The sequence below is a fragment of the Buteo buteo genome, chromosome 7, assembly GCF_964188355.1.
Source record: "Buteo buteo chromosome 7, bButBut1.hap1.1, whole genome shotgun sequence".
NCBI lineage: Eukaryota > Metazoa > Chordata > Aves > Accipitriformes > Accipitridae > Buteo > Buteo buteo.
Window position 1 is genome coordinate 6,562,164 of NC_134177.1, and position 25,027 is coordinate 6,587,190.

The 25,027-nt window shown below is 45.8% G+C and overlaps 1 protein-coding gene across 2 annotated transcripts in view; it reads right to left on the minus strand.

The window, feature by feature from the left end:
* PLD1 (phospholipase D1) overlaps positions 1-25,027 on the minus strand; it is a 66,256-nt gene that overhangs the window by 21,372 nt on the left and 19,857 nt on the right. The window contains exons 6-19 of one of the 2 annotated variants that reach the window (XM_075031391.1): positions 23,438-23,503; positions 17,194-17,252; positions 16,573-16,665; positions 13,771-13,923; positions 12,883-13,032; positions 11,533-11,616; positions 9,608-9,689; positions 6,601-6,711; positions 5,057-5,263; positions 4,169-4,385; positions 3,095-3,208; positions 868-996; positions 406-524; positions 139-252 (exon numbers count right to left, since the gene is read on the minus strand). In XM_075031391.1, coding sequence (XP_074887492.1) covers positions 139-252; positions 406-524; positions 868-996; positions 3,095-3,208; positions 4,169-4,385; positions 5,057-5,263; positions 6,601-6,711; positions 9,608-9,689; positions 11,533-11,616; positions 12,883-13,032; positions 13,771-13,923; positions 16,573-16,665; positions 17,194-17,252; positions 23,438-23,503 — 1,698 coding nt within the window. The remainder of the gene's footprint in view (positions 1-138; positions 253-405; positions 525-867; positions 997-3,094; positions 3,209-4,168; positions 4,386-5,056; positions 5,264-6,600; positions 6,712-9,607; positions 9,690-11,532; positions 11,617-12,882; positions 13,033-13,770; positions 13,924-16,572; positions 16,666-17,193; positions 17,253-23,437; positions 23,504-25,027) is intronic. The other variant, XM_075031392.1, reaches the window with a different exon arrangement.

Sequence of the window (25,027 nt, forward strand, 5' to 3'; positions counted from 1 at the left end):
GAGTTAAATTCAACAAGAGTTTTTCATTTTACATTTTCAAGTTCTGCAGAGGGTCTGTCAGGCATCGACACTTCCCGCGGGAAAGATCCAAAACAAGCTCTATATGGAATAGGTGAGCTGGAGACCACGAACACCCACCTGGACTGTGGCATGAACAGACTCAGGCACCTGATACTTCAACTCATTAGCAGTTTGCTGAGATTTTGGCAACAGGAATGGGTAGGACAGGGACCGGTATTTGGGCTTCATAATCTGCCCAGGAGGAAAAAAAAAAAAGTCCTTGAAGAGATTGCAACGTAGCAGAATAACATATAAAAAAATAAAATGCATGCCTACGGAGGGCACGTGGATGAGGTAGGGGCTGTATTTATTTCCATGCCCCCAGCAGCGATGCCCACACCCCACCTTGGTGAAGTTCCAGCGCTGGATGAAGTGTCGGGCGACATCACGGGCCGCTTTGCCATGCACCACGGACGAGATGTCATGCCAGGGCATCCTCGGGGTGGTGTATCTGTCAATGAAGTCTACGGGACAGGAAAGCACGTTTGGACCTCCTCAGGCAAAGGACACGAACGTGGAAAAGCACGGTATCCCCCCTCCTCAAACTGAAGTTTCTGGGACACAGCACCAAGGGCTGTGCAGATGAATTATCGTGCAATCACCCGCAGCCCAAGTCCATGAACCGTAATGGCATTAATTGGCCCTAGAACCTCTCAGAGTGAGTTTTGCTGCTTCTTCCTAGCAGCCAAACAAAAGCAGTCTCATAACCTCTGGCTCAGAAGCAGGAAAAAATATGGTTTGAGACTGAAAAGATGCAGAATAAGGTTTGGGGGAATGTAATGACTTCCAGGGTGCAAAGGCACTTACCAGCAAAAGGTTTGTCAAGTTGAACCCAGTCTTTAAAGACGAAGTTGCAATAGTCTTTTCCATGCCAAAACCTGGTTTCCCCAAGCAGCTCGCCAACACCCGTCTTCAAGCTGCGGATGGATCCTTTATCTGTCACAGGCAAACAAGATAACAAAAACACACACTCTAAAGTCACAGCTGTCCATCGCACACTGCTGGCAAGAGACCGGAGCTGTTTTCTCCCTAGTCTTCCTGTTGCTTTCAAAGGATGCATATTAGTAGTTTTTCTTCCCTGTTTCAATATTTGTTATACAATCAGGGCAGGTAATATATAGGAGTCTGTTATGGAAACAAAAAGCAGATGCTGAATTCTCTCTACATTGGACTTAAAAAAAATATCACCCTAAAATCATTTGCCTTTGCACAGTTCTATGACACCTAAACATTACCATGTGGGGTTCACTCCCAGGTGCGACTGACCTTAGTGGATGTATGTACAGGAACATCACATATATCATTTACTTAATATTAGTATTTTGCAATACTAATGAACTAATTTAATTTCACCTTCTCTGCTAGAGGGTTCATTATTTTGCCTCTATAGCAGGGTGTATCTCCTCTAACAGAAGCTACTCTTTATTAACTAGAATGAGATGATTAAAAAGCTCATGTTTCCTCATTAAGTATTGTGGGTTTTGTTTGTTTGATTTTGTTTTTCCAAATAACCATGCCATCTTTTGATAAGATTTTACATGTTGGACAAATGGATCCTGACTTCCAAATGGATGGTGATTAAAAATGGTCTAAAATATTGTAGATAGGGATATTCCCTCTAACAGGATCCCTTTTCTAGAGCACCTATTTTGGGTGCGGAGTGAACTCTTTTTCCTCTCTCTTAAGAAAACCAAAACCATTGGCCTAGACCATAAAACATTTAACTAGCATTATTTCCTGACCCTGAGAGCAGCCTTCACCTCCTGTACCAAATACTAGTGCGATAATCACACGGTAACATGCCAACAGCAGAAGTCTTCTCCTAACCCAACCACATCACCAGGTAACCATGAAAACCCCTTAGCGCACACCCCACTGCTTTCAAAAGCCAAAATACCCATCGGCAGCAGTGCAACGAGACCAGTTTGCACAAAGCAAGCCCTGCCAGCACTGCTGTAACCCCACCGAGCCAAGCAGAGCCAAGCCATGCCAAAAATGCCATGCAGGAGGTATGCACCAGAGCTGCCTTGGGAAGTTTGAGTTTCTAAGTGAGAGTCCAGGTGGAGCTGGGGAATCGCTGGCTCAGCATGCTCGAATGGGAATGGGTGGGACACGTCATCCAGCCAAAACACACTTCACGTCCCGAGCTTCGATGACTGCACACCGACTCATGAGTGAGCATGAGGTGACCACAGGGGAGACTGCACTTCATTTCCATGATGCAAACGCATCTTTTCCTTGATACCTACCACTACTTTGTAACCAATATTTCATAACTGGCAATTAATGCCTTGGAGGAAGATGTTGAAGAACTGCTCCTCGCTCCGTACCAGAACTCAAAGGCATCTCAGTGAGGGACCATACTGAAACAGGCCCTTTCAACTTCAGTCCAGAGATCAGAACAGCTCATAACCACCCAACTCCTTTCTCAATCGAGTATGCTTTCATTGATTTTAATAAGGGGCAAAAGGGGGACGCCCCAAGCCTTCATTCAAATATAGGTCTGGCAGCAGCCACTTTGCTGGTTCCTCTCTCTGTTTGCATTTGTCTTCCTGCATCAGGCTTCTTTTAAAATATCCAATGCAGAAGTTCCCAATTCCAGTAACAAGCCCTTTCCTTTACAGGAAGGGAACTACTGAAATAATCATATAACAGAATCAGAGCTATTTCCCCAATTGTTCCCTGCTGTCATTATTGCAAATTTCTTCGGTGTTTTGTTGTTGTGGGTTATTTTGTTGTTGTGGGTTATTTTGTTGTTGTGGGTTATTTTGTTGTTGGTTGGGTTTTGTGTTTGGGTTTTTTTTTTTTGGGGGGGGGGGGGGTGTATGTTTGTTTATTTATGCTGCAGTTTTTGAAGCTTCTGGAGAAGGCTTTTCTGCCAGAATGTCCTCAGAGGGGTACGAAGGATGCTGGGAGAACAACAAGCAGCAAAGGCTGATCCTGGCACCCAACCTAACTCTCACCATCATTACAATGCAAAAACATCAGCAGCTAAAGCCTGAGGGAGTCTGCGCCTCTGCCTTCCTCCACTTACCCTCCTGAGGCTCAGCGAGCCCCTGTTTGGATTCAGTGTGGTGATGGAACATTTTCAGATGGGGCTTTAAACTCTGGATTATATTCGGTTGACTTCTAGTGGGGTTACAGTAACCTGCAGAAAGTCAAGATGCTCTATTCATGGCAAAAACATACACCCACTTTTGCTACGCTGATGCCTGATCCTGTCTGAAGACACCTTGCATGTCAGGATCTCAAAAGAGATGTCAATTTGCTGAAACTACAAGTGACCAACAGGCAAAGGACCAAGTCCAAGACCCCGCCAGTTTTAAACTGAACAGATATCTTGAAGTAGCAAAGCCATGGCTATGGCCTGAGCTGACTGCAACCAAGCCAAACTATGCTCCAGCAAGGCCTCCTCTGGCCAGAGGCAGAGTAAGATCTGCAGGGAGTGATGGAAACTCAAATAAGTTCCCATCGCGAACAATATACGGCTTCAGGAGCTGCAGACTTCAGGAAGAGATTTCAGGAGGGACTCCATGCTAGAATAAATGTCAAGCCGATCCTTGTAATTTTAGCTTGGAAGCTGTTTTTAATGTGGGGAGTTAAAAGCTGCAGTCAAATATTCAACCGTTGAATGGTCTCTCCTCTCTAGTAAGTGGGTAAATTGGGAATCTTTCCATCTGAGTGAACTGATTCAAACCTAGGTAACACTAGCCTATGAGAGGGGATAATCACATTCAGAAACTGGTTTCCTTGTTATAATAAATACAAGTTGAAAATTAAAGATTCAATTCTCCCTTGCAGGAACAAAAATTTTCCAACAACAGAAACATTAGACATCATGTACACTACATCACATCATCTGGTGGCTCATGACAATTGCTAATTAACTAAATGCAAATCCACTTAAAACTTTTCTTGTCTATTTTGCAGTGACACAAATTTATATATTGACTACATGTAGTTATTATTCTGATAGTTAAGAAATTCATCAACTTTCCTTCCTTACAAAGAACATTACCCTAGAAATTATGTGAATCTGCACGTACGCCCACCCACCCACCTCCACACATGCTTTATATATGTTGTTTAGTTGAAAAGCATTACTTACTTGATTCACTGTCTATGCTGCTGACGCTGTCAGCATGGTGCATGCCGTGTTTATGGAGATGCTTGTAAATACTGAACCTTGAAAACTTTTTGGGTTTTCCTACTCCTTTCATTTTTGATGTGTCTGGGACATCATCAGCATTTCTCTGGAACAAGTGGCTTTCTGGGGCCAGAGCTTCAGACTGCAGGGGGACACATTCAGACGACTCCGCTGCAGACTTAAAAGACACAGGACATTGCTGCAGGCCATGTACAGACAGGTTCCCCTTCAATTACAGATGCTCAGAAACAACCACGAGCCAAACCTTGCTCTGGGACAAAGACACACTTTGGCAGGAACTATAAATGCTTTTGAGGGAGACAGTCTGTACCGAGGAGGCACTTGACAGAAAAAAACATTAATGCTAGCAGTACCTTCTGCAGTCCCATAAATTTATCCTGGATTATTACTCCCCTTGAAATTCTCATCAATTTAGACCTCTCTAAATTTTTTAGAGATCTCTCGATGCATAAAGACCCAGGTTAGCAGAAAGCTCAGCAAGGCAGGCATCTGCTGAGGGCTCGAGTATCCAGAAGATAGCACTCTGCAAGTGCCTACTGTGCATTTCTAGCTAAGTTTTATTAAGACCGTAGCCTCCAAATTGCAACTGCTGCTCCAAGCTCCAGGGGAAACCCAGCTGTCTATCTCCATGCCCTAGCAAGGGCTGGTCAGGATCTAGCCCTAAAGTCATATGATGCTCACATACTTCCTCCTTCTCATCACTATTCCTCTTCAAACCTCCTAAAGCCAACCCTACGCTTAGAAGCGGACACCGCTTGTTCATCCCCACCACAAATCCGACACGCAGATGTTGAACGTGCGGCCAACCGCTGGAGCAAGCCCACTTACTGCCAGGTTGGTCGTCGACACCGACTTCACTGCTGCCATTCGTTTGACGCTGCCCACGTCGGTCAGGCGATGCTCATCGTCATCCCACCTGCCATACGCCAAGTCGATGCCACCCACAAATGCCACGGACTGGTCAACGATGACGAGCTTCTCGTGGTGGGCCCAGAGGTACACGGAGGAGGACACGTGGTCCGGGTGTCTCATCACCTGGGGAGAAAACCAGCACTCAAGCTCAGCATCATTGCCGGGTTTACATCCCTCCAGGCAGAGGGCTGCCCAGCGGGGTTTTTTTGGCTGCTCAGGATGATGGGGAAACACTGGAGTTTTTAGAAGATGCCTCCGCACAGACTGCTGTAGTTACAGAAGCTACATGACCGCCCCTGAGTTGGCCTGAGCCTTACGGGCAGGCAGGTGCTTCCCCACGATGGGGGTATTCCCGAGCAGGAACAGTTACTGATGTTGGGATAGGTCACGCTGAAAACAACAGAGTTCAAAAGAGGACCATAGTCAAGGAAAACTGTTTCAACAAATAAAATCACTTTTTCAGTAGAGCTATAATAGCTGAGCTTTCAAACACAGAGCCTGCTCTAAGAGAAAACAACATATTGGTGATCTGACTCACTTCTTTGGTTGTTGCTGCTACATAAGTGGGATGAGAAGTTGGCTGGTTTTTTCCCCCATTTAAAGTCAGCAAGTTGTTTGGCATTTGTTTATGAGATTCTTTTTGACATGTTTATGGCAAGGTAATTTCTGTATCTAGGCATACAGTATATAGTTTTATTTTTTAATTCTAGAGGATAGCCATTAGACCAGTTGCCTGGGGGAAAAGCTACAGAGTTTCACCTGGCTGCTTTCAAAACCTGTTACACAGCTAGCACATATCTTCCAGTTACGCCTTCCAGCCTTGCTGTGAAGATGATGGTGAATGGATGCTTCCCTTCACCGTGACGACTGATCAAGTGACAATAAATCTATTATTCTAGCAGTCTGTTAGCCACCCTTACTCATAACATATATCTTATTGCTCGTTAAAATATATATGTCTCTAATTTCAGGAGACTGGATCTAGCCTTGTCTACTGGTTCGTTTGCCACAGCTCATTCTCTGCTCGGTGGTAGAGCAGCAGCGCAACAGCACAGGACAGCGCAATGCTGTTCATTTACAACGGGAACGTAAACATCCAGTGTTGACTCTCATCGTCTATATATGAACAGAAATGCTGAAATGAGACATTCTCAAGTTGTAATTTTCCATTTGATGTCACCCCATTAACTCGTCACGTGAAATATGTTTCTTGTGAATAAGATGAATAGTTGCTTTGGCAAGTCTAAACTAAGCAATTTTATGTTCAATTATAACCTAAAGAAATGACGTTGCCAGATGTGGTAATCACTGTATGGGTATGTCTTCTCAGACTATTCCCACTGCAATGGTGGGAAACGCTCTTCTTCTGGCTCACACCCAAATACACGGAGGGTCAGCACTAGCTATCAAGAACAAATGAATGCAAACGTCCTTCATACACCTGCCCAATGTGCAATTACCTTAATGTTTGGATGGAGGTGCATGAGCGTCCGCTTGCTGTATTCACTGTTGATCCCTAGGGCAAGCTCCACCTCTTTGTACAGCATAACAAAAATTCTCACTCCTTGTTGCTGTCAGAAATAAAAAGAAACACAAGGTATGCAGGTATGTCAATGGATACGGTCCATTTCCAAGGCGAGGAAACGCTAGTAGGCAGTAAGCATGTTGTGCCTGCAGACAGAAACGCAGGCTGAGGTTACTTGTTCTTGACTGCGCTCTTCCAGATCCACCACGGTGACCTCACAGCATTGCTCAGGAAAGCTCTTCAGCTTCCAGAGGAAGGCTCAGTACCTGGATTCACGTGTGAAGAGCTGAGCTACCCCAAAGCCCATCAACAGGTTATTCTTACAGTAGCCCCTTTTAAACATCCTTTGAGGCAAGATTTTGCAAATGTGATTCACTCCACATACAATGGTGTTGCACGCATCCACTGAAGTTCAGTTTTCCGCTGCTTCGTGTTGCCCTGAGGTTTGCCTACAGTTAAAAGCCTCTGCAGAAAAACGATACCAGTGCGGTCATACGGACATCCCTCTCCTCAAGGGGATGCAACCAACTCAACACCAGCAAAGAAGTTCTTTCTGCTGGTAGAGCTAAACAAGCTCCTGGAATACAATGAGCAGTGCTCAAGGAGATGGTGCTTTTTGTGACCAGAGTGGTATCCACAGGAGGGTTTCTAAGGACACTTGTTAAAGCACTTTCAAAACTGCCAAGTACTTCTCAAACGTCGGCAGATGCTGGTCACACACAGGGACACCTTCAGTTGCCATAAATCAGCATGGTTTAAATTCTTGCAGTGGAGCTTGCGGCTTAAACTTGGGACCTAAACCTTCCACAGCTTTTTAATTTCCTATTCCCGTAAAGCTGCTACTGAGAGCTTAGGCAGTCTCCAAATTGTGGATGATATTCTGCTCTCCGCTGCACCCAGAGAAGTCCAAGGCAACACTGTACATACATAAAAGACAGCCTTATCCCTGTATCTAGACACCAGCTTGCTGACAGCCCTGCCGCACCAAAGAAATGCCACAAGCGAAAGAGCAGGCAAGTATTTCCAGGAACTAACCTTAAAACACTCCTCACTCTTACAATGTATTTATAGCCAAAGGAAAATCCATGTCAACACAACAAAGCCAAATTCTTCCATCCAGTAAGCATGCCCTGTGGCCACATTTTCCATTTGCCAGAAAATAAGACTACTTCCAAATCAACAATAGTCAGTCACAAAAAGTTTTTTTTTTTTTCTCGGCATGTGTAGGGGTGAGGACTGTGACTACAACTGGTTTGGAAGGGGAAGGAGTCAAAGACTACTTCAGCACGTCCACCTGGACTCCTGCCCTTCTACCACACCAAGAGTTCAAGGGACTTCCCGGGCCACGCTTCCCTTCCTGACTCACCACTCACATGGGACAAGCTACCATTTCTAGCACTGGTGTTATCGCAGGTTGGGAGAACAACCAAAGTACAACCCACGCTCACAAACACCTCACACTCAGCTTCTCTGTCTGCCTCGCTTGGCTCCATGAAACACGTTCTCTATAGTCTGGAGCCAGGTGTGTTATTGGAAACCAGAGTACAACCAGCAGCAAAATAAACTGTTGTCTGAGATGAAAACGCTTAAAGAAAAGAGAAACAGAGCTAATAGTTGCAGTTGCTTGCTCGTCTCTCAAAGTGCTGCACAAGAAAGGAGAGCATGAAACAGCACAGAGCTTTGCATGGGAATCCTGCCCAGGAGATGCCAGGAAAGGCACCAGGTCAACAGCAGGTCTGAGCTTTTCTGTTCAGGAGGAACAGCAGAGAAGGAGAAATTAAAACAGAAGGAAAAAAGCCTTATCAAGTTTATACAAGCATTTGCTTACTGAACATGAACATTTAACAACTCGGATAACATGGCAATGCAGATAGGAGTCCAAGCCTCTGACTCATGTTTATCACCCCCTTGTAAACAAGCTGAACACCACAATCCAGCTCTGGGGAATGTGATGCTGCTTGTGCTTGTACACTGGTTTGTTTGTTGTTTTTTTTTTCACGCTTTGCTGAAGCCCTTTTCCCCATATCCCTTCTCCACAGCAATGCACCAGGACCCTCATGACCAGAGTCTCTACCCAAGAAGGGACAGGCAGGGAGGACACAGCTGATCTGCCTTGTCTTAGTGGCCACAAGAGCCAGCAAAGTACAGAAAGGTGTGGGTAGAAACAAAGAAAAGCAGGAGACATACAAGTGGTGAGAGCCAGCTACCAACAAAATAAAGCCTTTTCTAACCATATAAGTTATCCTTGGAAATAATAATCAGAAAACACAAAAATTTTTCAGGCTTTGGCCTTTCTTATATGCTCCACTAAAATTTAATATTACCAATGGTAGCAGCTGTGAAAGAGCTATGGCATGAAGAGCTTTTGGCAGCATGGCCCGGGCAGGACGAAGGCAAGAGGGGCTCCAACTGGGGTAATGGGGCTGGGAGACACTGGGATGATGCTTAATGTCAACAGGCACTTCTTTACTACAGCAAGGAATGGTGGGTGAACAGCAACAATCAGTTCTTTGGTGTTTAGTTGTAGCAAGGACCTATGCAATGTATCAAGCATGGAAAACCCAATGAGAAGGCTATCGTGAGATAGCGTGAACCTCTGGATGCCACCAAGTGACTTTTTGCTAATGACATCCTGATTTTCTTGGCAGACTGACAGTATCTTTCACAGTTTCAGCTCCGCAAGCTGCAGCACAGACACACAATACATGGCAATGACAGGTAGGATCCGCGCGACAGAGTCGTGCACAAACCACCTTCTGAGAGCCACCATGAAGTGCTTAGTCTTTCCCATACCTCTAAATTACATGTGAGGCTTGGCCAGCTTTACCTCTCATCCCTAACAAAATAAATGGTGCAAATGCTCCAGTCCCAGTATGACCCTGCAATTGGGTGGGCGCACGGGCTTTTCGGCAGGGTGAAGGTTGCAGCTGGAGCTCACTTACTGCTTTCCGCTTGAGGATGCAGTCTAGCCGCCAGCGATTTCCTTCCACAACGGGTCGTTTCATGAAGATTTCTGGGCTCAGCCTAAGAAAATAAAGGAGTGGAAAAAACACAGCATATGTAGTCTGCAAAACAAAGCACTGGGCTCAATAATCAACTTGGGAAGCAAAGAAATCAAAGTTTGTATAAAGTGGATGTGAAGACTCATGTCCCAGAGTGATGCATTCCCCAACACCACGCTCTTTGTTTTTTAATAACGGAACATTACAGAGGGCAGGGGATGTGTCCAGCACATTCATCTTCATATTCAACAGCCCGTGAGACCAAGCTTAACAGTCATGTATAAATGGGAAAACTTGGACTCTATCTATGAAAGAAAGATGCAACAAAAGAAAACCCCAAGGTAGATTTGAAAGAAATCTGTAGACATAAAAAATAAATAAGAGTGAGATTTCAGTTCTCCTGGTACTTAGGCTGAGTAGCATAGACTTGTGCTGAATTTTCCTTGCTGCTTAAATACAATGCAATATGGTCTCTCAACAGGACATTTTATTGATTCATAGCTTTAAGGATTACAAGGAATAATTAAACAATCTCATCTAACTCCTGCAAAGCAAGGTGACAGAATTTCCTTCCTTTACTTTTGTACCAAACATGGGAACTTGTGCTTGGATAAAGCATATTGCTATATCCTAAAAACATGCTTCTGGCAACAGCCTTTCTATCTTAAACTCCAAGTTTCAGGTAAGTTTTGGAATTCCAAGATACATTAACAACTGCCTGAATAAAACATCAAGTAAGAAGCAACAGGTCTGAAATGCGATGCTCTTGCATTGCTACCCGATGTCGCGCATGGAGATCCAGGCGCATTGGGTTTATAGAATCATAGAATCATTTAGGTTGGAAAAGACCTTCAGGATCATCAAGTCTAACCATCAACCATGCCCACTAAACCATGTTCATTATCTGCGGTCCTGTTAGGAAACAGGTTTACCCCAGGAAATGCTAACACCCTATTTAGTTTTCTCATTAATAATTGCCACCCAAGAACTAATCCTCCCAGTTCCTACAGGCAGGGGATTAGTAGGTCCATTTTAACCGCTGGAGAAAGAGGAGCACAGAGATGTGCCCAACATTAAAGAAGACACCTGAGCTGTGGCTTGGGACCCTGCCCTACCATTCCATCCCCAAGGTCCAGGCTGGTTCAGCCAGATTAACCTCTGCAAAGGCAAGACACAGGCAGCCGCAACTGGCATCCAGCCAAGTAACTTTGCCCCGAGTCTACAAGAGCACCCTTCTTCTGCCTCAAACAGGAACCAGGGCACTGCATAAACATGCTGAATTACTAGTTAAAAAGCAGGCAGAGCCAGGTCCATCGGCAGCCAGGCAGCTCGGAAGGGGTGGCAAAACTTCCCCTCCATTGTCTGGCCCATTTAAGAGCAGAGCAAAATCACACCCCCCCCCAAAAAAATGCTGTCATTGATGGCATGAGGCTTCCCAAGACAGCGAGGAGGAGCTGAAAGGAAGATCCCATGCAGGATCCTATGGGAAGAGCACTGTCGGAGGTGGGTGAGTGTCCATGTTCCCTTACACACTGAAAGACATTCGTGCCCCTCGGGTCTGCAGCCATTTACACTCTCGATGAACACCTCAAGCCATAACGCTTGCAATTCAGGTGGTGCCTTCCTGCAGTGGCGGGCCTTTCCTTGGAAGGAGACAACCAAGCTGTTGATTTCAAGCATGCGCTTTTGCTGCCAGCCCTCCTGAAAAGGCCTTTGAATACAACACAAGGAGATGTTTGGGTGTGCTGCCAAACCATCTGGCCGCACGGCTAGCTGCCATACTGTAGGGCCTCCGAACAGTGCCACATTGTCGGGAACGTCCCAAGAGAGATAGCTGGTCAACATCCAAATACGGAAGTACGAACCACCAATCTGTGATGAAAATTTCTTCCTTAGCAGCTTCCATGGCATTTGCGACATCTTCAAAGTACCATTTAGCATTTACATACCTGTAAAAGCAAACACAGCACATAGATTTAGGTTTCCTTCCCCTTTGTTAAACAAAGTCCATAGCTGAAGACCAATGGGGTTCTGTGTTAATGCCATTTACGCTCTCTTCTCAAAAGAATTTCAAGAATTGGGACAACACACAGGGAGAATTTCACGCTGCTCTTAGTAGCTTAATGAAACAGCACAATAAGAGATTATTAAGTGCCACTTGGTACTTCTGCCAACTGCACACAATATTCTTGGGTTTTGCCTGACACGTGAGCTAGGTTTGGCTCTCAGGAAAGAATGGCGGAGTGGTGTTTGCTTTGATTTACAGAAACTATTTGGGCAGTGGTTGCTGCAAGGCAGAAGCTGCAGTGAGAGCACTGTGAGGGTTTGCTTCCAGCTAGAATCAATTTTTTGAGGTGCTTCTGGGAATGGCTTAGTGCAATTAGGTTACGCTACAGACAGGAGGATTTCTCGTGGGACTGCTGTGCGCATAAAGCCCAGGCACCCTCAGACTGCACTGGAATTTGCATTTGCTGATTCTCTTTCATTGCAAAGCCAATCTACAAGGCCTGAATCTGATGCTGCTCTTCAACCCAATGAGTGACATTTGCACCTGAACACATCCGTGGTGCCTGGAAGGGCAATGCTGTGCTTATGGGATGAGAATCAGCCTTGCAAATGTAATGAGCAGGACATATCTTGCATTTCAGAACATGAAGGACATGACCAGACCATTGGCTGCAAAGGAGCATGGGCAGGACAGGCTGCAGCACAGCTGCTTTGGGAAGGAACTATGGAGAAGGGAGCAGCCAAAGAGGCAAACGTTTTCAATAGCACCTACGTTACCGTGAGCTTAGAACCCAGAGCCCAAAGACCTAAAGCCTAAGGGAACAGCATTTCCAAAATCAGAAACTGGATAAAATTGAAGCCAGGAATATCTTAATGAAAGAGCAGTACTGGTTTTAACTCATAAGCATCCTGCCAACTACATGTGCATCAAGATACCATTTTTAACCTTACAATAATACCCAGCGTGTTCGAATTCAGAGAAACTTGATGCTATTAGCTGCAATGCAAAGCCATAACAGGATCAAAGCACTCCTGTCACCAGTACAGCTATTCCTTTCCCGGTGAAAAAAGCCTCATTTTTTGAAACTTCCTTAATTATCGTCAGTCCCTACAGCTACCGACCACTACCAGCTCTATCCATCAGAGCCAGGGCAGGTTGCGGCACCCAAGGCACCGTGAGTCGGCGGCAGCCTCGCCGCGGTCCTCACCACTTGGCCAGCGTGTTCTCCTGCACGGCTGCGTAGGACCCGAAGCGGTGCTCCGTGAGGAAGTCCTTGCCGTGTTTCCGAATGAACTCGTCTATGCCCTGCCTCCACCACTGGGCATGTCTGTAGCTGTTGCACTTCAAAATCAGCGACCTGTAAAACAGATGGCGCGTGGGGCGGGATGCTGAAGCCACATACATTTAATTGGGCTGCTCCTCACTGTCTATATGCGTTGATAAATGTACCTGTATCAGTCATTTTATTTGAGCAAAAAGTAAGCACGGTGCTTTGCTGTTTTGTTTGCAAATGAATACGTCAGCACTGAGCTGCTCTGACTGACTACCACAGTGTTGCACTGCCAAGCATTAAAAAAAAAAAAAAAAACAACCAAAAACAAAAAACCCAGATTTAAATTGATAGCATCACCTTAACTCGGAAGGGAGTTGGACCTAGCTAATACTGTATTTTTTTTTAAAAAGATGAACTTCTACTGTATGCCACCATAAAAATATTAAATATCTCTTTATCCCATCTAGCATGTCTTTTGGGTAATATGCCGGCTGGGATGTAGGACACGTCTCTGCTTGCAGCATAAAGGAACAAAGCGCCTAGAAAATTACCATAAGCAATTGCTGCAAAAACAGACCGTGCAACTCAACGTGCACTGTGCCCCCAGGCCCGAGCAATAACCGCAAGGATGGACAAGCAGCAGCTGAGGCTCCCAAATGCCTCATTAAGACATCGGAATTGATCAGCATTACAGGCCAAATCCCCAGCAGGTATAAACACATCAGCAGCCGCCCGGTGCTGAGCCCTGCAGGAGGCTGAGCTGCCCCACACCAGCCCAAAAGCCAACTAAAAAGGGTCAAAATAAAAGTCTGTATTTCTTACCTAGAGAGATTGTCGATCTGCAACCCGTATTTAGTTTCTGTTTCTTTCTGGCCTATCTTGATGTTGAATTCCTTATCTACCAGCAGGACAAAGGCAATGGCCCCTGAGTCTGGTTTCATGTACAGCAGGAAAGAGTCCTTCACCACCAGCCACCTGTACGGGCACAGCAAGCAGGTAACTCCTGTTTCTCCCATGCCAGTCTTCAAAACATGAGCCGTCAAAAAAGCTAATAAAATGGAAAAGTGTTTCCTTCAAAACAAGTGCAAATCATTTATCAAGGAAAGGAAAGCGTTCAACTAAATGGTAAAAGTTCTTTTCAAGGGCTAGTCCAGGGTATGGTTTTCTTGAGCAGAAAAGTGCCTATTTTATGAACTTGGGTAATGAGTCTGAATTCAGTATAAGACTTTTAGAGTTATTTGCATGACTCCTTTTTACAGAAGTCTTTGGAAATACAGGTTTCCTTGTCTAATGAAACCAATGAGAACCTCCCCGCCCACAAGCCTCCCAGCCAGGTGCCCCAGCACCAGGCAAGGTGCAACAAGGATTCCTCCACCCCAGGTTTTTATTCAGCTTGTATGCTATATGGGAGTTACTTGACATTTCTAACATTAATTACGATCTTAGGATCACTTTCACTCCCATCAAAATATATGAACGAGGCATTTTGGAAAGCTTTTATTGCCAAGCAACAGGCACTCTGTTAGAAACACATGAGGAGAGATGACCGGCAGGTTTTACATAAATACCATAGCCTGAAGGCAACTCTGGGAAAAAACCACATTTTTTTAGAGTGAATGGCATTTCTAATTTTTTCTCCCCCTGCAGCGTAGCTGGGGTAACCGGCCCCCTCTGTCCCACACAGGTCTCTACCACCAGACCTTCACCGCATTCTTCTGCGCACTAAGAAACACACAAAGCAACAGAAAATACCACAAAAATCTGTTCATTCTTGTATCTTTAGTAACAGCCTCAGCTCCTCATCTACTTCCAGATCCCATATTTTTTTCTTTTCTTTCAGGGCCCTGAAAGAGTTATCACAGCATCACCTCTCATTCGGTGCCAAAACACCTTCTCTCCCTATTTGGCCCATAATTCCACTCCCAAACATCCCACGGGGTGCATTTCCAAGGGTCCCCCCTTCTGTTTTTCCCAGGCAGCCCTGCATGCCCGAGAAGTCCTGCCCATGCCCGTTCACAGCATCACCCCGCTGTCATCCTCCGCGTCCCTTTCCACAGCCCCCATGCCCATAACACACCCAACCTATAATAACCAAACTGAATTTGGGGTATAGAAAACCCAACGCCTGCAGCAAAGCTGTTGTGGGAAAAGGCTGGCCGCGGTCTGCCCCATGCTTTGGGGGGAGCTCTGCCCCCAGCTTGACGTGTCCTAAAATCCTTCTCTTAAATAACCTTCTCTGGGAAATGTTACTGTTATTTGCCTATTTCTTGATGCACACTCTGTCAGTCCCAGCAGGCCGTGGTGTGAATTTGGTGCCCCTCTTGTGTTACCCTGCACACGATCCTACTCAAACGCTTCTCCCATCTACTTTTTACACTCTGAAGAAAAATTGAGATCCGTCAGAGCTGAATGTGCTACTGTCCCCACTAAAGCTTGAGCTCTGCATAACATAGGGAAGAGTTAAATGAGGGCTATCAGAAGAAAAAGAGGGGGTTTTTTCCATAAAAGAGAAAAAAGAATTGGAGATAATTTAATGATTTGACCTTAAAGAAGGTCACATCTTCATCTCCTCGTACACTCATTATAGAGATCTCTGTAAAATTACATTAAGAAATGTTGGAAAGACTGTGAAGAAATAGGACCTTTTCCTCATAAGAATGCAGAAAGATTTTGTTGGAAAACAGAATTTTTTAAGATAAAACTAGCGACAGCCCATCGGCGATACTAAAATCCAAAGGTGGATAATGCTTGGGGAAGCTCTTACAGACCAAGAAATTGTTGCTCTAAGGCAGGTATGTGCTATTTGCCTTTTCAAAAGGAAATATTTGCCTGGGAAGGGCAAGCTCCAGGAAATACTCCTTGCATTTTTTGGACACTATCTGGTAACACACATATTCCTCCATAGCACATGCCTCGCTGCACTGCAGCCCCAGGAAATGCTGAGATCTAACACAGAAGGTAAAGGGATGAGGACAGTAAATTATGTCTGTCTGCAGCAGGAAGGGACAGGGGAACAGGGTGGATTGTGAAAACACCCATGAAAACACCAACATTTAAGCACGTGCAGTAATAAGGAAGGGGCGACGTATTGAATTGCAAGGTTAATTGCACCAAACAGAGCTCCTTACTGCTGCAGGTCACGTCTGATTTAATCCAGCTCCAAAGCAATCCAGATAGCATTTCAGTTAGTTGACTCTTTTTGTAAATTGAGGAAGGGAAGCTCAGAAAACCAGGCTGAAATCTGGCCAGGGCAGTGTCACCAACCATGTCCCCATCCCAAAGGCACTGAGCGCCCAGGTGCTCCCGCAGGAGGGAAAGCTGGGCACAGACCGGGCGATTATTGCCATTTCTGCCAGCTGTAGGAAATCCCAATTTTCCTCTGGAGCAACAGGTCCCTTCTGTGAAATCCAAAGCAGAAGAAAAAACCCACCCTCCTCCACACAGGAGGGTGAGGGGTGGGGGGGGAATAGCCTAGGGGCCGTTTTGACCTGAAAAATCCATGACTTTTGTAAAAAAGCAAGACTCTCCCTCACAGACTTTGGGGGAGAAAAAGACGAATGAGGATTTTTGTACGCGTGCCCGAGGAGCACATAGCATCGCCACCTTCGCCCGCCCCAACAGTACCTTTTGGACCATCGGTAGCACATCCTTCCCTGGCCGCAGCAGTTCAGGCCGGGTATGCGGTGGCCCCCGGAGCGCTTCATGATGAACCCTTCTCTGCAAGGACAGAAACACGGTCAGGATGGGTGGCACGGCTCACCCGGGGGTGCAGGAGGGCTCTCAGGTGGAGGATGCTTGCCGAACCCCCCAGCCCCTGTGCACAGGGATGGCTCCTGCCGCCTCCAGCCGTGCCCAAGCAGCCTCTGCACCATGCCCTGAAAGCTGGAAGAAGGGCAAAAATAACCCCCCAGAAGGAAATCATGCATATTTAAGAAATGCAGAGCCCTGTTTTATAGCATAAGCAGAAGAACAAGTGGGTCTGCAGATTGCAGGGAGGGAAGGGGAGAAACCCTGCAAGCCAGCCCGTGAGTTGCAGCCCGCATCTCACAAAGCAGCCCGCTTGCAAAATTATTCCCCAAAGTTGTAGCATTTCTGTCTGAACATTAATAATTTCTCCTATCCAGATGGGAAAATATTCCCCAGTCAGTTACTGGCGAGAAAGGAAAGCTATTCATTTGAACAATATTTATTTATAAAGCCGTGCTCTCAGTGAATCCGAAGTCAAAAAGACACAGCTCAACTCACATGCCCTTCGGTCCCAGGTCGTGGATGAATGACAGCTGGCTTACTCCAATGAACTCCATCTGGGGAAAGAGAAAAAGATTCCCCCATCTTTCATACTCTGAAATCCACAAAATACTTTACTTCATCGAGGTGACTTATCATAAAGACAAAACCTACAGAAGATCCTGAGCAGGAGTTACCCACATTCACTTAAGTGTCTTCAAGAAGACCAAGAAAAGTAGTTTGGTTGGGTTTTTTGTTTGTTTGCTTGTTTATTTTAAAGGTACTTTGGAGAACACATTTCAGGCAACCAGGACAATCAAGATCAAGTGTATCACAGGGTCCCACCAGTATCCTCCCTCCTGGATCACTGGCTAAAACGAGGACTCAAGTTTGACACTCTTGGGGGTCTGTGTGAACTTGGCTGGCTGCCTGAATCCTCTCCTTCCTCTAGTAACCCTCACAGAAAGGCTGGAAAGGGAATGAGCACACGTCCCCAGGGCTGGGAGCACCCTGTTCCCTTTGAGTCCTCTACCCCACGGACACACACCACGTGGGGATCGGGCCCCTCAACCCACGAGCATCCTCCCAGACCATCGCAGCAGGTTGCTCCCACTCAGCGCCGTACACGCACCCCACTGCTCTGTCTGGTCCCGGGAGCCAAAAACCCATCAGGAAAGCCATGGTGGGGCAGGAGGAGAGCAAGTTCAAACAGACTCTCCATGACTTCTGCTGGTCCGCACAGAGCTCCACAGCAGGCACAGCCTGAGGAACCCACGTGCCATCCTATCGAGTTTACCAGCAAATCTCAAATTCGAGCAACCTGCCTCCTCCCTGCTTCACCAGAGATTGCAGAGGCACGTAAACGACGAGCGAAGCCGCCGAGAAAGCACAGCGTGATTACATTCACCTCTAAAAATAGGACGCCAGGCGATTGCAGCCAAGCAGGCTTTTCTTGGCACAGCAGGACATTCCTGACAGTCTGCTGGTTATTAGCCCTGGGCCCCATTAGCAGGAAGAAATGCCTGCTTCGGGCGTCTTGTGCAGGACAGGCTCGGGGCAGGAGCAGCCTTGCATGGCAGAGGCTTGTCTGCACCCAGGCACTTTTAATTTATTATTGCATAAAACCCTCCAAGTGCGGGACGGTGCTCAGGGCAGGGCGAGGGCAGGAGTTGCTCTCCCCTTTGGTCAGGCAGCAAGCCAGAGGGAACCCTCTAACCACCGGTTTTGGCAATGAAGCCCGCCGGGACTAAAGCCCAGGATTGAACCCAAGGCTCCTGACCGCGGTTGGGACGTGAGACAGCCTCGGGGACAGCTTCAGGCCGTGCCCACCCATGTCCCACCGCAGCTCAGGAGCCAGCACCCAAGGAACAGCTTCTTCTCCGAGGTGGCCACCATCACCTCCTCTTCGGCAAGCCAACCTCAGGGTCCTCAGTGGCAAAAATCCGATTTTGCACAGGAATGACCCATAAGCTTCGGGAGATATTTTCAAATGCTAACATAATAAAGAATGTCAGTAAATTTGGGGTAAAAGCCTATGTTGCAGTTATGGTGAGGCTGGCTCAGGCTCCTTTCCCAACACCGTCATTTTTGCGGCAGCAGGACAGAAGATCCTTCCTCCTCCTCCTCCTCCTCACGCTTTGCTGCTCCTTCCCAAACTTCTCACACCAATAAGGTCACAGAGAAGCACAAAGGATCTGTTGTTCTCCTCCGAGTAGCTCAAGGACATAAAGTAACCTCTATTCAGTAGAGGCAAATTAATGCCCTCATTTTGGGGTGATTTCAGCCTGTTTTCAGAAAGTGGCTAGAATGGGTCATTCCGTGCTTTTACGAACAATCTTGCTATCGCTGCTCTCACCACACATTCTGGAGAAGCACCAGGTGTCACCTACAAACGTTCCAGCTGTTTTTGCAGTGGCACTTGGAGCAGGATGGGGAGTATCTGAAAACCCAGCGTATCCTACAAGCTCTTATCAGAGGTCCCAAGCGAAGTCTCAGGCCAGCTCTTTGCCCTGGATCCCGTTTTTATTTCTTCAGAAGATGGCTGGCATTCCCCATCAGATGAGTCAGAAACCCAGACATCTCTCTCACAGTGGGCACGCACAAAAAAAAAAAAACAAAAACCCGCACAAATGTCAAAACCCTTTGAAAACGTTGGCTGCAGCCAGGAAGCTGGCAGCAGTTTGAGAAGCACTGCATGCAGAGAAACAATTGTCCTCAAAGAAGCAAAAAGAAAAACCAGGAGGAAAAATTACTTGCAGAAACAGAACTATTGCCACATAAAAATGAAAGAAAGATTGTCTGGCAGCGCAGCAATCTGCTCTTCAGCCAAGGAGTCTTTGAAATGGCAACAATGGTGACAGGAGCCCATCCAACACATTGCTCAAGCAGTGCCAATTAGGAGCATTGGTTTGTAAAAAAAAACAAAAATAAATTCCATCAGTTAGAAGGAAAATTCCTCAGCGCAGTGGAAAATATCTGATGGAATGATTTATTATTATTATTATTGCTGCATTAGCTATTTTTACTGTTACGGTGCCTTTCATCCGAGGGGCTCGTCATTCACAGAAAAACCGAGAGGGGAACGCAGAGCAGTGAGGCACTTTCATCTCCTTCACATCTGAATTCCTGCGCTGCCCAGCTGCCTCCCCGGGGAGCCACCATCCCGCTCTGGTTTCAGAGCGATCCGCAGCAGAATATTTTAAGTATGAGATACGGGCTGAGAGAATGTAGTTTCAATGACATTGTTGTAGCAATAAAAAGAAAAAAAAAAAAACAACAACAACAAAACAGATGGGAGTGATCAGCTGCAGAAAGACAAGCTATGAAAGGTGGAGAACCAGCTGCAAGGTGCACGAGCCACGGTTTTAAACCATCCTGTTTTGCCAGCAATGTTGAGCACGCATGATTTATGTAAGCGAAAATTTCATAGAGCATCTGCATTTCACAAAAAAATGCAGCAGCTCCACACTGTGTTTTCATTTTGACTCTTGTTTTTAATTTAGTGGGTTAAAAAAAAACCATAAAGAGTTGATTAGCAGCTGTGGCTAGCAATAAAAAATGAAATTATACCACTCTTCAGAATAATATTGTTCAGCAAAAGATGCCAGCTATTTCTTACACAAAAAAATTGGCTTATACTAAACGCAAATTTAAAAAAATATTAAGTGTGCTGAAGTTCAAGTGCAGTAACTAAAAATACTGAAGGGCTGGGTGGAGACCTTTGCAATGGTCCGCACATCCAAATGCCATATCAGAGGCAAAACGGCAGTCACTCTTGCATATCTGAGCGGTTCTTACATTGTACTGCTTTCACTTTAAGATGAGGTTTTTACACTCACTATAGAGCTCATGCAAAGTGTTACAGACACACGCACTCTAGTTCAACCAAACCTTATTTTTTATTTGCTTAGGCATCTTTCAACTATTGCAGCTCATACAAAAAAAGTGATGCAAAGGTCCAATTAATAATATTTTTATATGGAATACAGTCAAGCCTATGGGCCCCATTTCCTAATGTTTTTGGGCTATATTCCCCTAATTTCCATTTCCCAGAACAAAGTGTGGACAATTAACACACTCAGATTCCCACAACATTCATTTTAACGGTAATTGTCTTGAAGCACTTCAGCCCAGAAGTACTATAAAAAGGTTTTGGAAAGGACTAGAAGATATGAGATATAATCATAAGTCACATAGCCAAAAGGAAAAAAAAAAAAACCCAGAAAACGAAAGGTTATGAAGTCTCGGGTCCGATCACAAAATCCAATGCATCTACCAATCTATTTGTGAACTCCACACAAAATACTCTGTTACAATGAATGCTGAGAAATTAAGGGAAATGGGAGAAGGCTGTAAATTTTATCAGTCAGAGCTACCCAGTCAGAGCAAGGGACACTTAGTACATCTCTAAATGATGACACTTCAGTAGGTTCTATTTCCACAGCCTGCAGGAGTGTCACCTAGAAAGACCAGAGGATGCACAACCCCTACAACGTAACGTGGTCACCGTGGACCTGATCCTCAACCCACCGGTGACTTCAGGTCTGCCAAACTGCTACAAGCTCGACTTGCAGGCTCAACTCTCCAAGTGCATGGCACCTCCTCGAGACAGCGTATAAAGTGGTGATCCTCTCACTGACAAATAATTAGCCGCAAATGCAAAATAAAAGAAATAAAAAAGAAAAAAAAAATTTAATTAAATTGTGCAGGTCAGATGTAGAAGCACGTCCAAGGCGATGCGATCGACCCAGGCAGGCTCTTCACAAGGACCAAGGGTTACACATCAGGCAGGTCGCAGCTTGCTGTTGCAACTCTATGTCTGACTTGGTAAAGAATTTAGGGTTTTAAAAAACGCCTCAGTGCACGGATTTGATGAGGAACACACAGAAGTCGAAATGTGCTCCAAGATGAAGACAGTTGCAGCGTTTGTCAGCGTCCAGGCAAAAGACTTCTCAACCACAGGAAGAGCAAAGCCCTCATTATTTTCTTTTTCTAAGGAGGACAAATACAGTTCCAAGGAAACCGCCAGAAATCTTCACTTTAGTCTCTAGTCTGAGAATGGTGGGGGTTGTTTTGGTGTTTTTTTTAAAGGAAACATTTTTCTCCCCATGCTTTCTTCCAGCATTGCCTGCAGGACCCGCTGCACTTAGCGGCGCTGCCACCATTAGCAGCAAAGTCCTCGCCGCACGCTTCGCTGCGGCCAAACCCGGCGACAGCCAACAATAAACTGAGAATTTATGTGCAAAGTGACATCTGGCTTGGGAGGCTGGGGACAGAAGGGCAATTCAGCGCAGGAGGAGGGGAGCACCCCACAGCTGCCCGGGCAAGGCAGGACTGCTCGTCTCCTCGCCTGGCCCCCACTGCAGCAGCCAGCCTTGAACCACAGCTCAGTCAGAAGATGACCCACGTTCTTACACGAGCAGAAATTCTCCATAATAGTTGAAAAAAAAGCAATGCCTAAGAGCGCCAAGACGGATCCACGCTGTAAAATAACTCTTCCTCGCTTTGCATATGCTACTGATCAAAATTGCCCAGTTATCCCAATCTTGCCTTTAGAACAAAAGATAACTGTTTTCCACACGCAGACTAACACAGTTCTTGACGGCATCGGACTTAAGCTCCACAGCCTGTCCCCAAAAGCAGCACTCTGCAAGGAACACAGCTCCCTCAGCCTGAGTCTGAAGATTTCTTGCAACCCAAAGCACGATGGCCAAAATTGGACGAGCGCTTTGCGCCATATAACAAACAGCGCTCAACACACTGGGCTCTGCAAGAACAGCACACAGTTTTTGGGCACGACATCCAGCTACGAGCTGCCCAACATCCCCACACAACTGAAATCCTGCAAAAGAGCAGAATACCTACCAAACAACAACAACAAAAGTCAAAGAGAAGAACTGGCTGCTAAGTTCAGACTACATTTCTGGCTTGTTTGAAAACCAAATGTTCCCAGTTATCACCCCTTGCTCAGAAATGTCACTAAGCTCTGCAGCTACTCAATGCGTGCATCAGGTTTTGCTGATAATACAAAAGATGGAGAAACGCAGTCATTATGCAGCCAAGAAAAGGTGAAATAAATTACCATCCCAGGGAGATGTTACAGCTGTGGCTGACAGGTGAGGACTACTGAAGAAACATTTGAGGATGGCTTTCAAAGGAAATATTTTTGCTTAAAATAGGCCTGAAGCTGGATTTGACATCTCTCATTTCAAAAAAACCCATCAACTCGGGGAAATAAGCCAATTACCATCTCCCTCTGGAAGTGACAAAATCCCTGCAGAGATGAATGGGTATCACTCATACAAACTCAGCGTCACCAACGTCCAGTGAAACTGCGCAGAATAGGAACCTAAGACCAATTTGCACCCAGGACCACAGACAAAGCCCAGACTGAAGGAGCGATTCCAAATATGGTTTGGACTCCAGTTGTTTAAGTATTTAAAACTTCACCTTATCATTTCAAACGCTCCCTAGAATTAAACAGAAACCCACTACATCATACATGTATAATCAGCTTTCTGGACTGGACTACCTGGCGAAAGTTATCACTGTGTTATAAAAGTGACCTCCAAGACGGAGCCATTCACTCTCCTCCTTTGGTTTTAATCATATTACTTCCATGCTGGAGAAACCAGCTAAGCCAAATTGCTTGCAAAACAGCTGTAAAATGTTTCTTACATAAGCTGCATGTCTTCTTCCAACGAATTCAACACTTGCAAAGCGAATATTCTTTAGGTATTTAAGCAAACTAATTTCTACGTACTGTTCCATGGTAGTTCCTGTACATCGGCATCTTTAGGATCTTTGTCAAGTAGTCTTCCAGCTGTTTCTACAATTAAAACATTGAAACTTTAAATGAGATGCAGGAATTTTCAAGAAAAAACCCCACAACCCAACTGTCTGGCATTAGGAAGCTATCAAGAAATCAGACATGCTTTTCAGCTTGAATGGATAAATAAATACATTATTATGTGCTCAGAGAAGATTATAGCTCAGCAGCATAAACAGTTCGATCACAGGTTGTTTACTGTTCACAGATCTGTTTGTACCTTCCACCAGCAGACCTGTTCCTTGGCATTGTCACTTTAGAGGTCAACTTTCTTGACTGAGCCCAAGTTTCAGAATAATTTTAAATACAAAAATCAGTCCCTGCCGTTTCTGACCCACACAAATTAGCTTTGTTGGGAAACACAGGCTCAGCCACAACTGAGAGCGCCTTTTTTGGTTAAACACCAGGTTCACGAGGTGAGGAGCAGGGTGATCATGCTGCCCTGTCCCAAAACCATGGAGAGGGCAGTGGCTGGACCACCTGTCTTTGGAGAGCCTGTCCTCTCCAGCCAGGAGGGGAAGGGAGAAAAAAACATTGCAGGAGAGAGAATCTCTTTCCATCCTCATGGTAACTGGGCAAAGAAGAGATTAAACTGTTTGGGCACGGGAAGCTGGGCAGAGTCCTACAGGACACAAAAGAAACCGAGAAGAAACAAACGCCATCGGGACCTTCGTCCTTCTCAGCGTTAGCATCGCGGCACTGAGCTACCCAGCTGGGCAGCAGGGATATACATCCCCATGGTGAAAGCTGTGGGGTTCCCACAAGGAAACCAAGGGGGGGGGGGGGAGCTAGAAAACATTTTTCTTCCTCTTTTAAACCAACACCTCTCTCCTGAAACTCCCCGCACAGCAGCAAATCCATGCACAGCAGGGAGGGTTATCTGCACTGCACAGCCACGAAACACAACCTTTTGGGACTTGAGGCTTCAGCAGCAGAAAGCTCAGGGAAGGAGTGAACAGCAGAAAGAGAACGATAAGCACAGGGTGAACAAACATGGCTTTTTACAGACTCTTTTTTTTTTTTTTCCTTCACAAACAGCAAAGCTGCGATGAAGAGGTAGGAAGACATCCACCCTCTTCATAGAAGGGCCCATCTGTTAACATCTGATGAAGTTACACAGAACACATGTGCCTCGGCTAAAATTACCCACTTCAGCATCAAGAGCCTGACTGTCATCTCCTCTTTCAGAGGGGGACAGAACTGAAATCTCTCAGATTTTGATGGCCATGGGGCTGCCTCCCATCACGCAACCCGACTCTGCGAACTGGCTCTTCTATCTTTAAATAGGAGCAGGTGGGAGGAGGGGAACCGCCACTCTCGGCACTGTGGTTTTCCTCAACTGCAAAGGAAAACTTCGTCCGTGCGAACCCTGGGAGCAGCATCCTCCTCTTCGCGCGGGGGAGAATTTGGCGTTAAAGCTGGACTTGTCAAAGCCTAAGTTTGTCAAGCAAAAGACTTTAATGGCAACAAAACAAGGGCTTTGACAGCGCATGGCTTTGCAAGCAACCTGTCTGGCATCTCTGC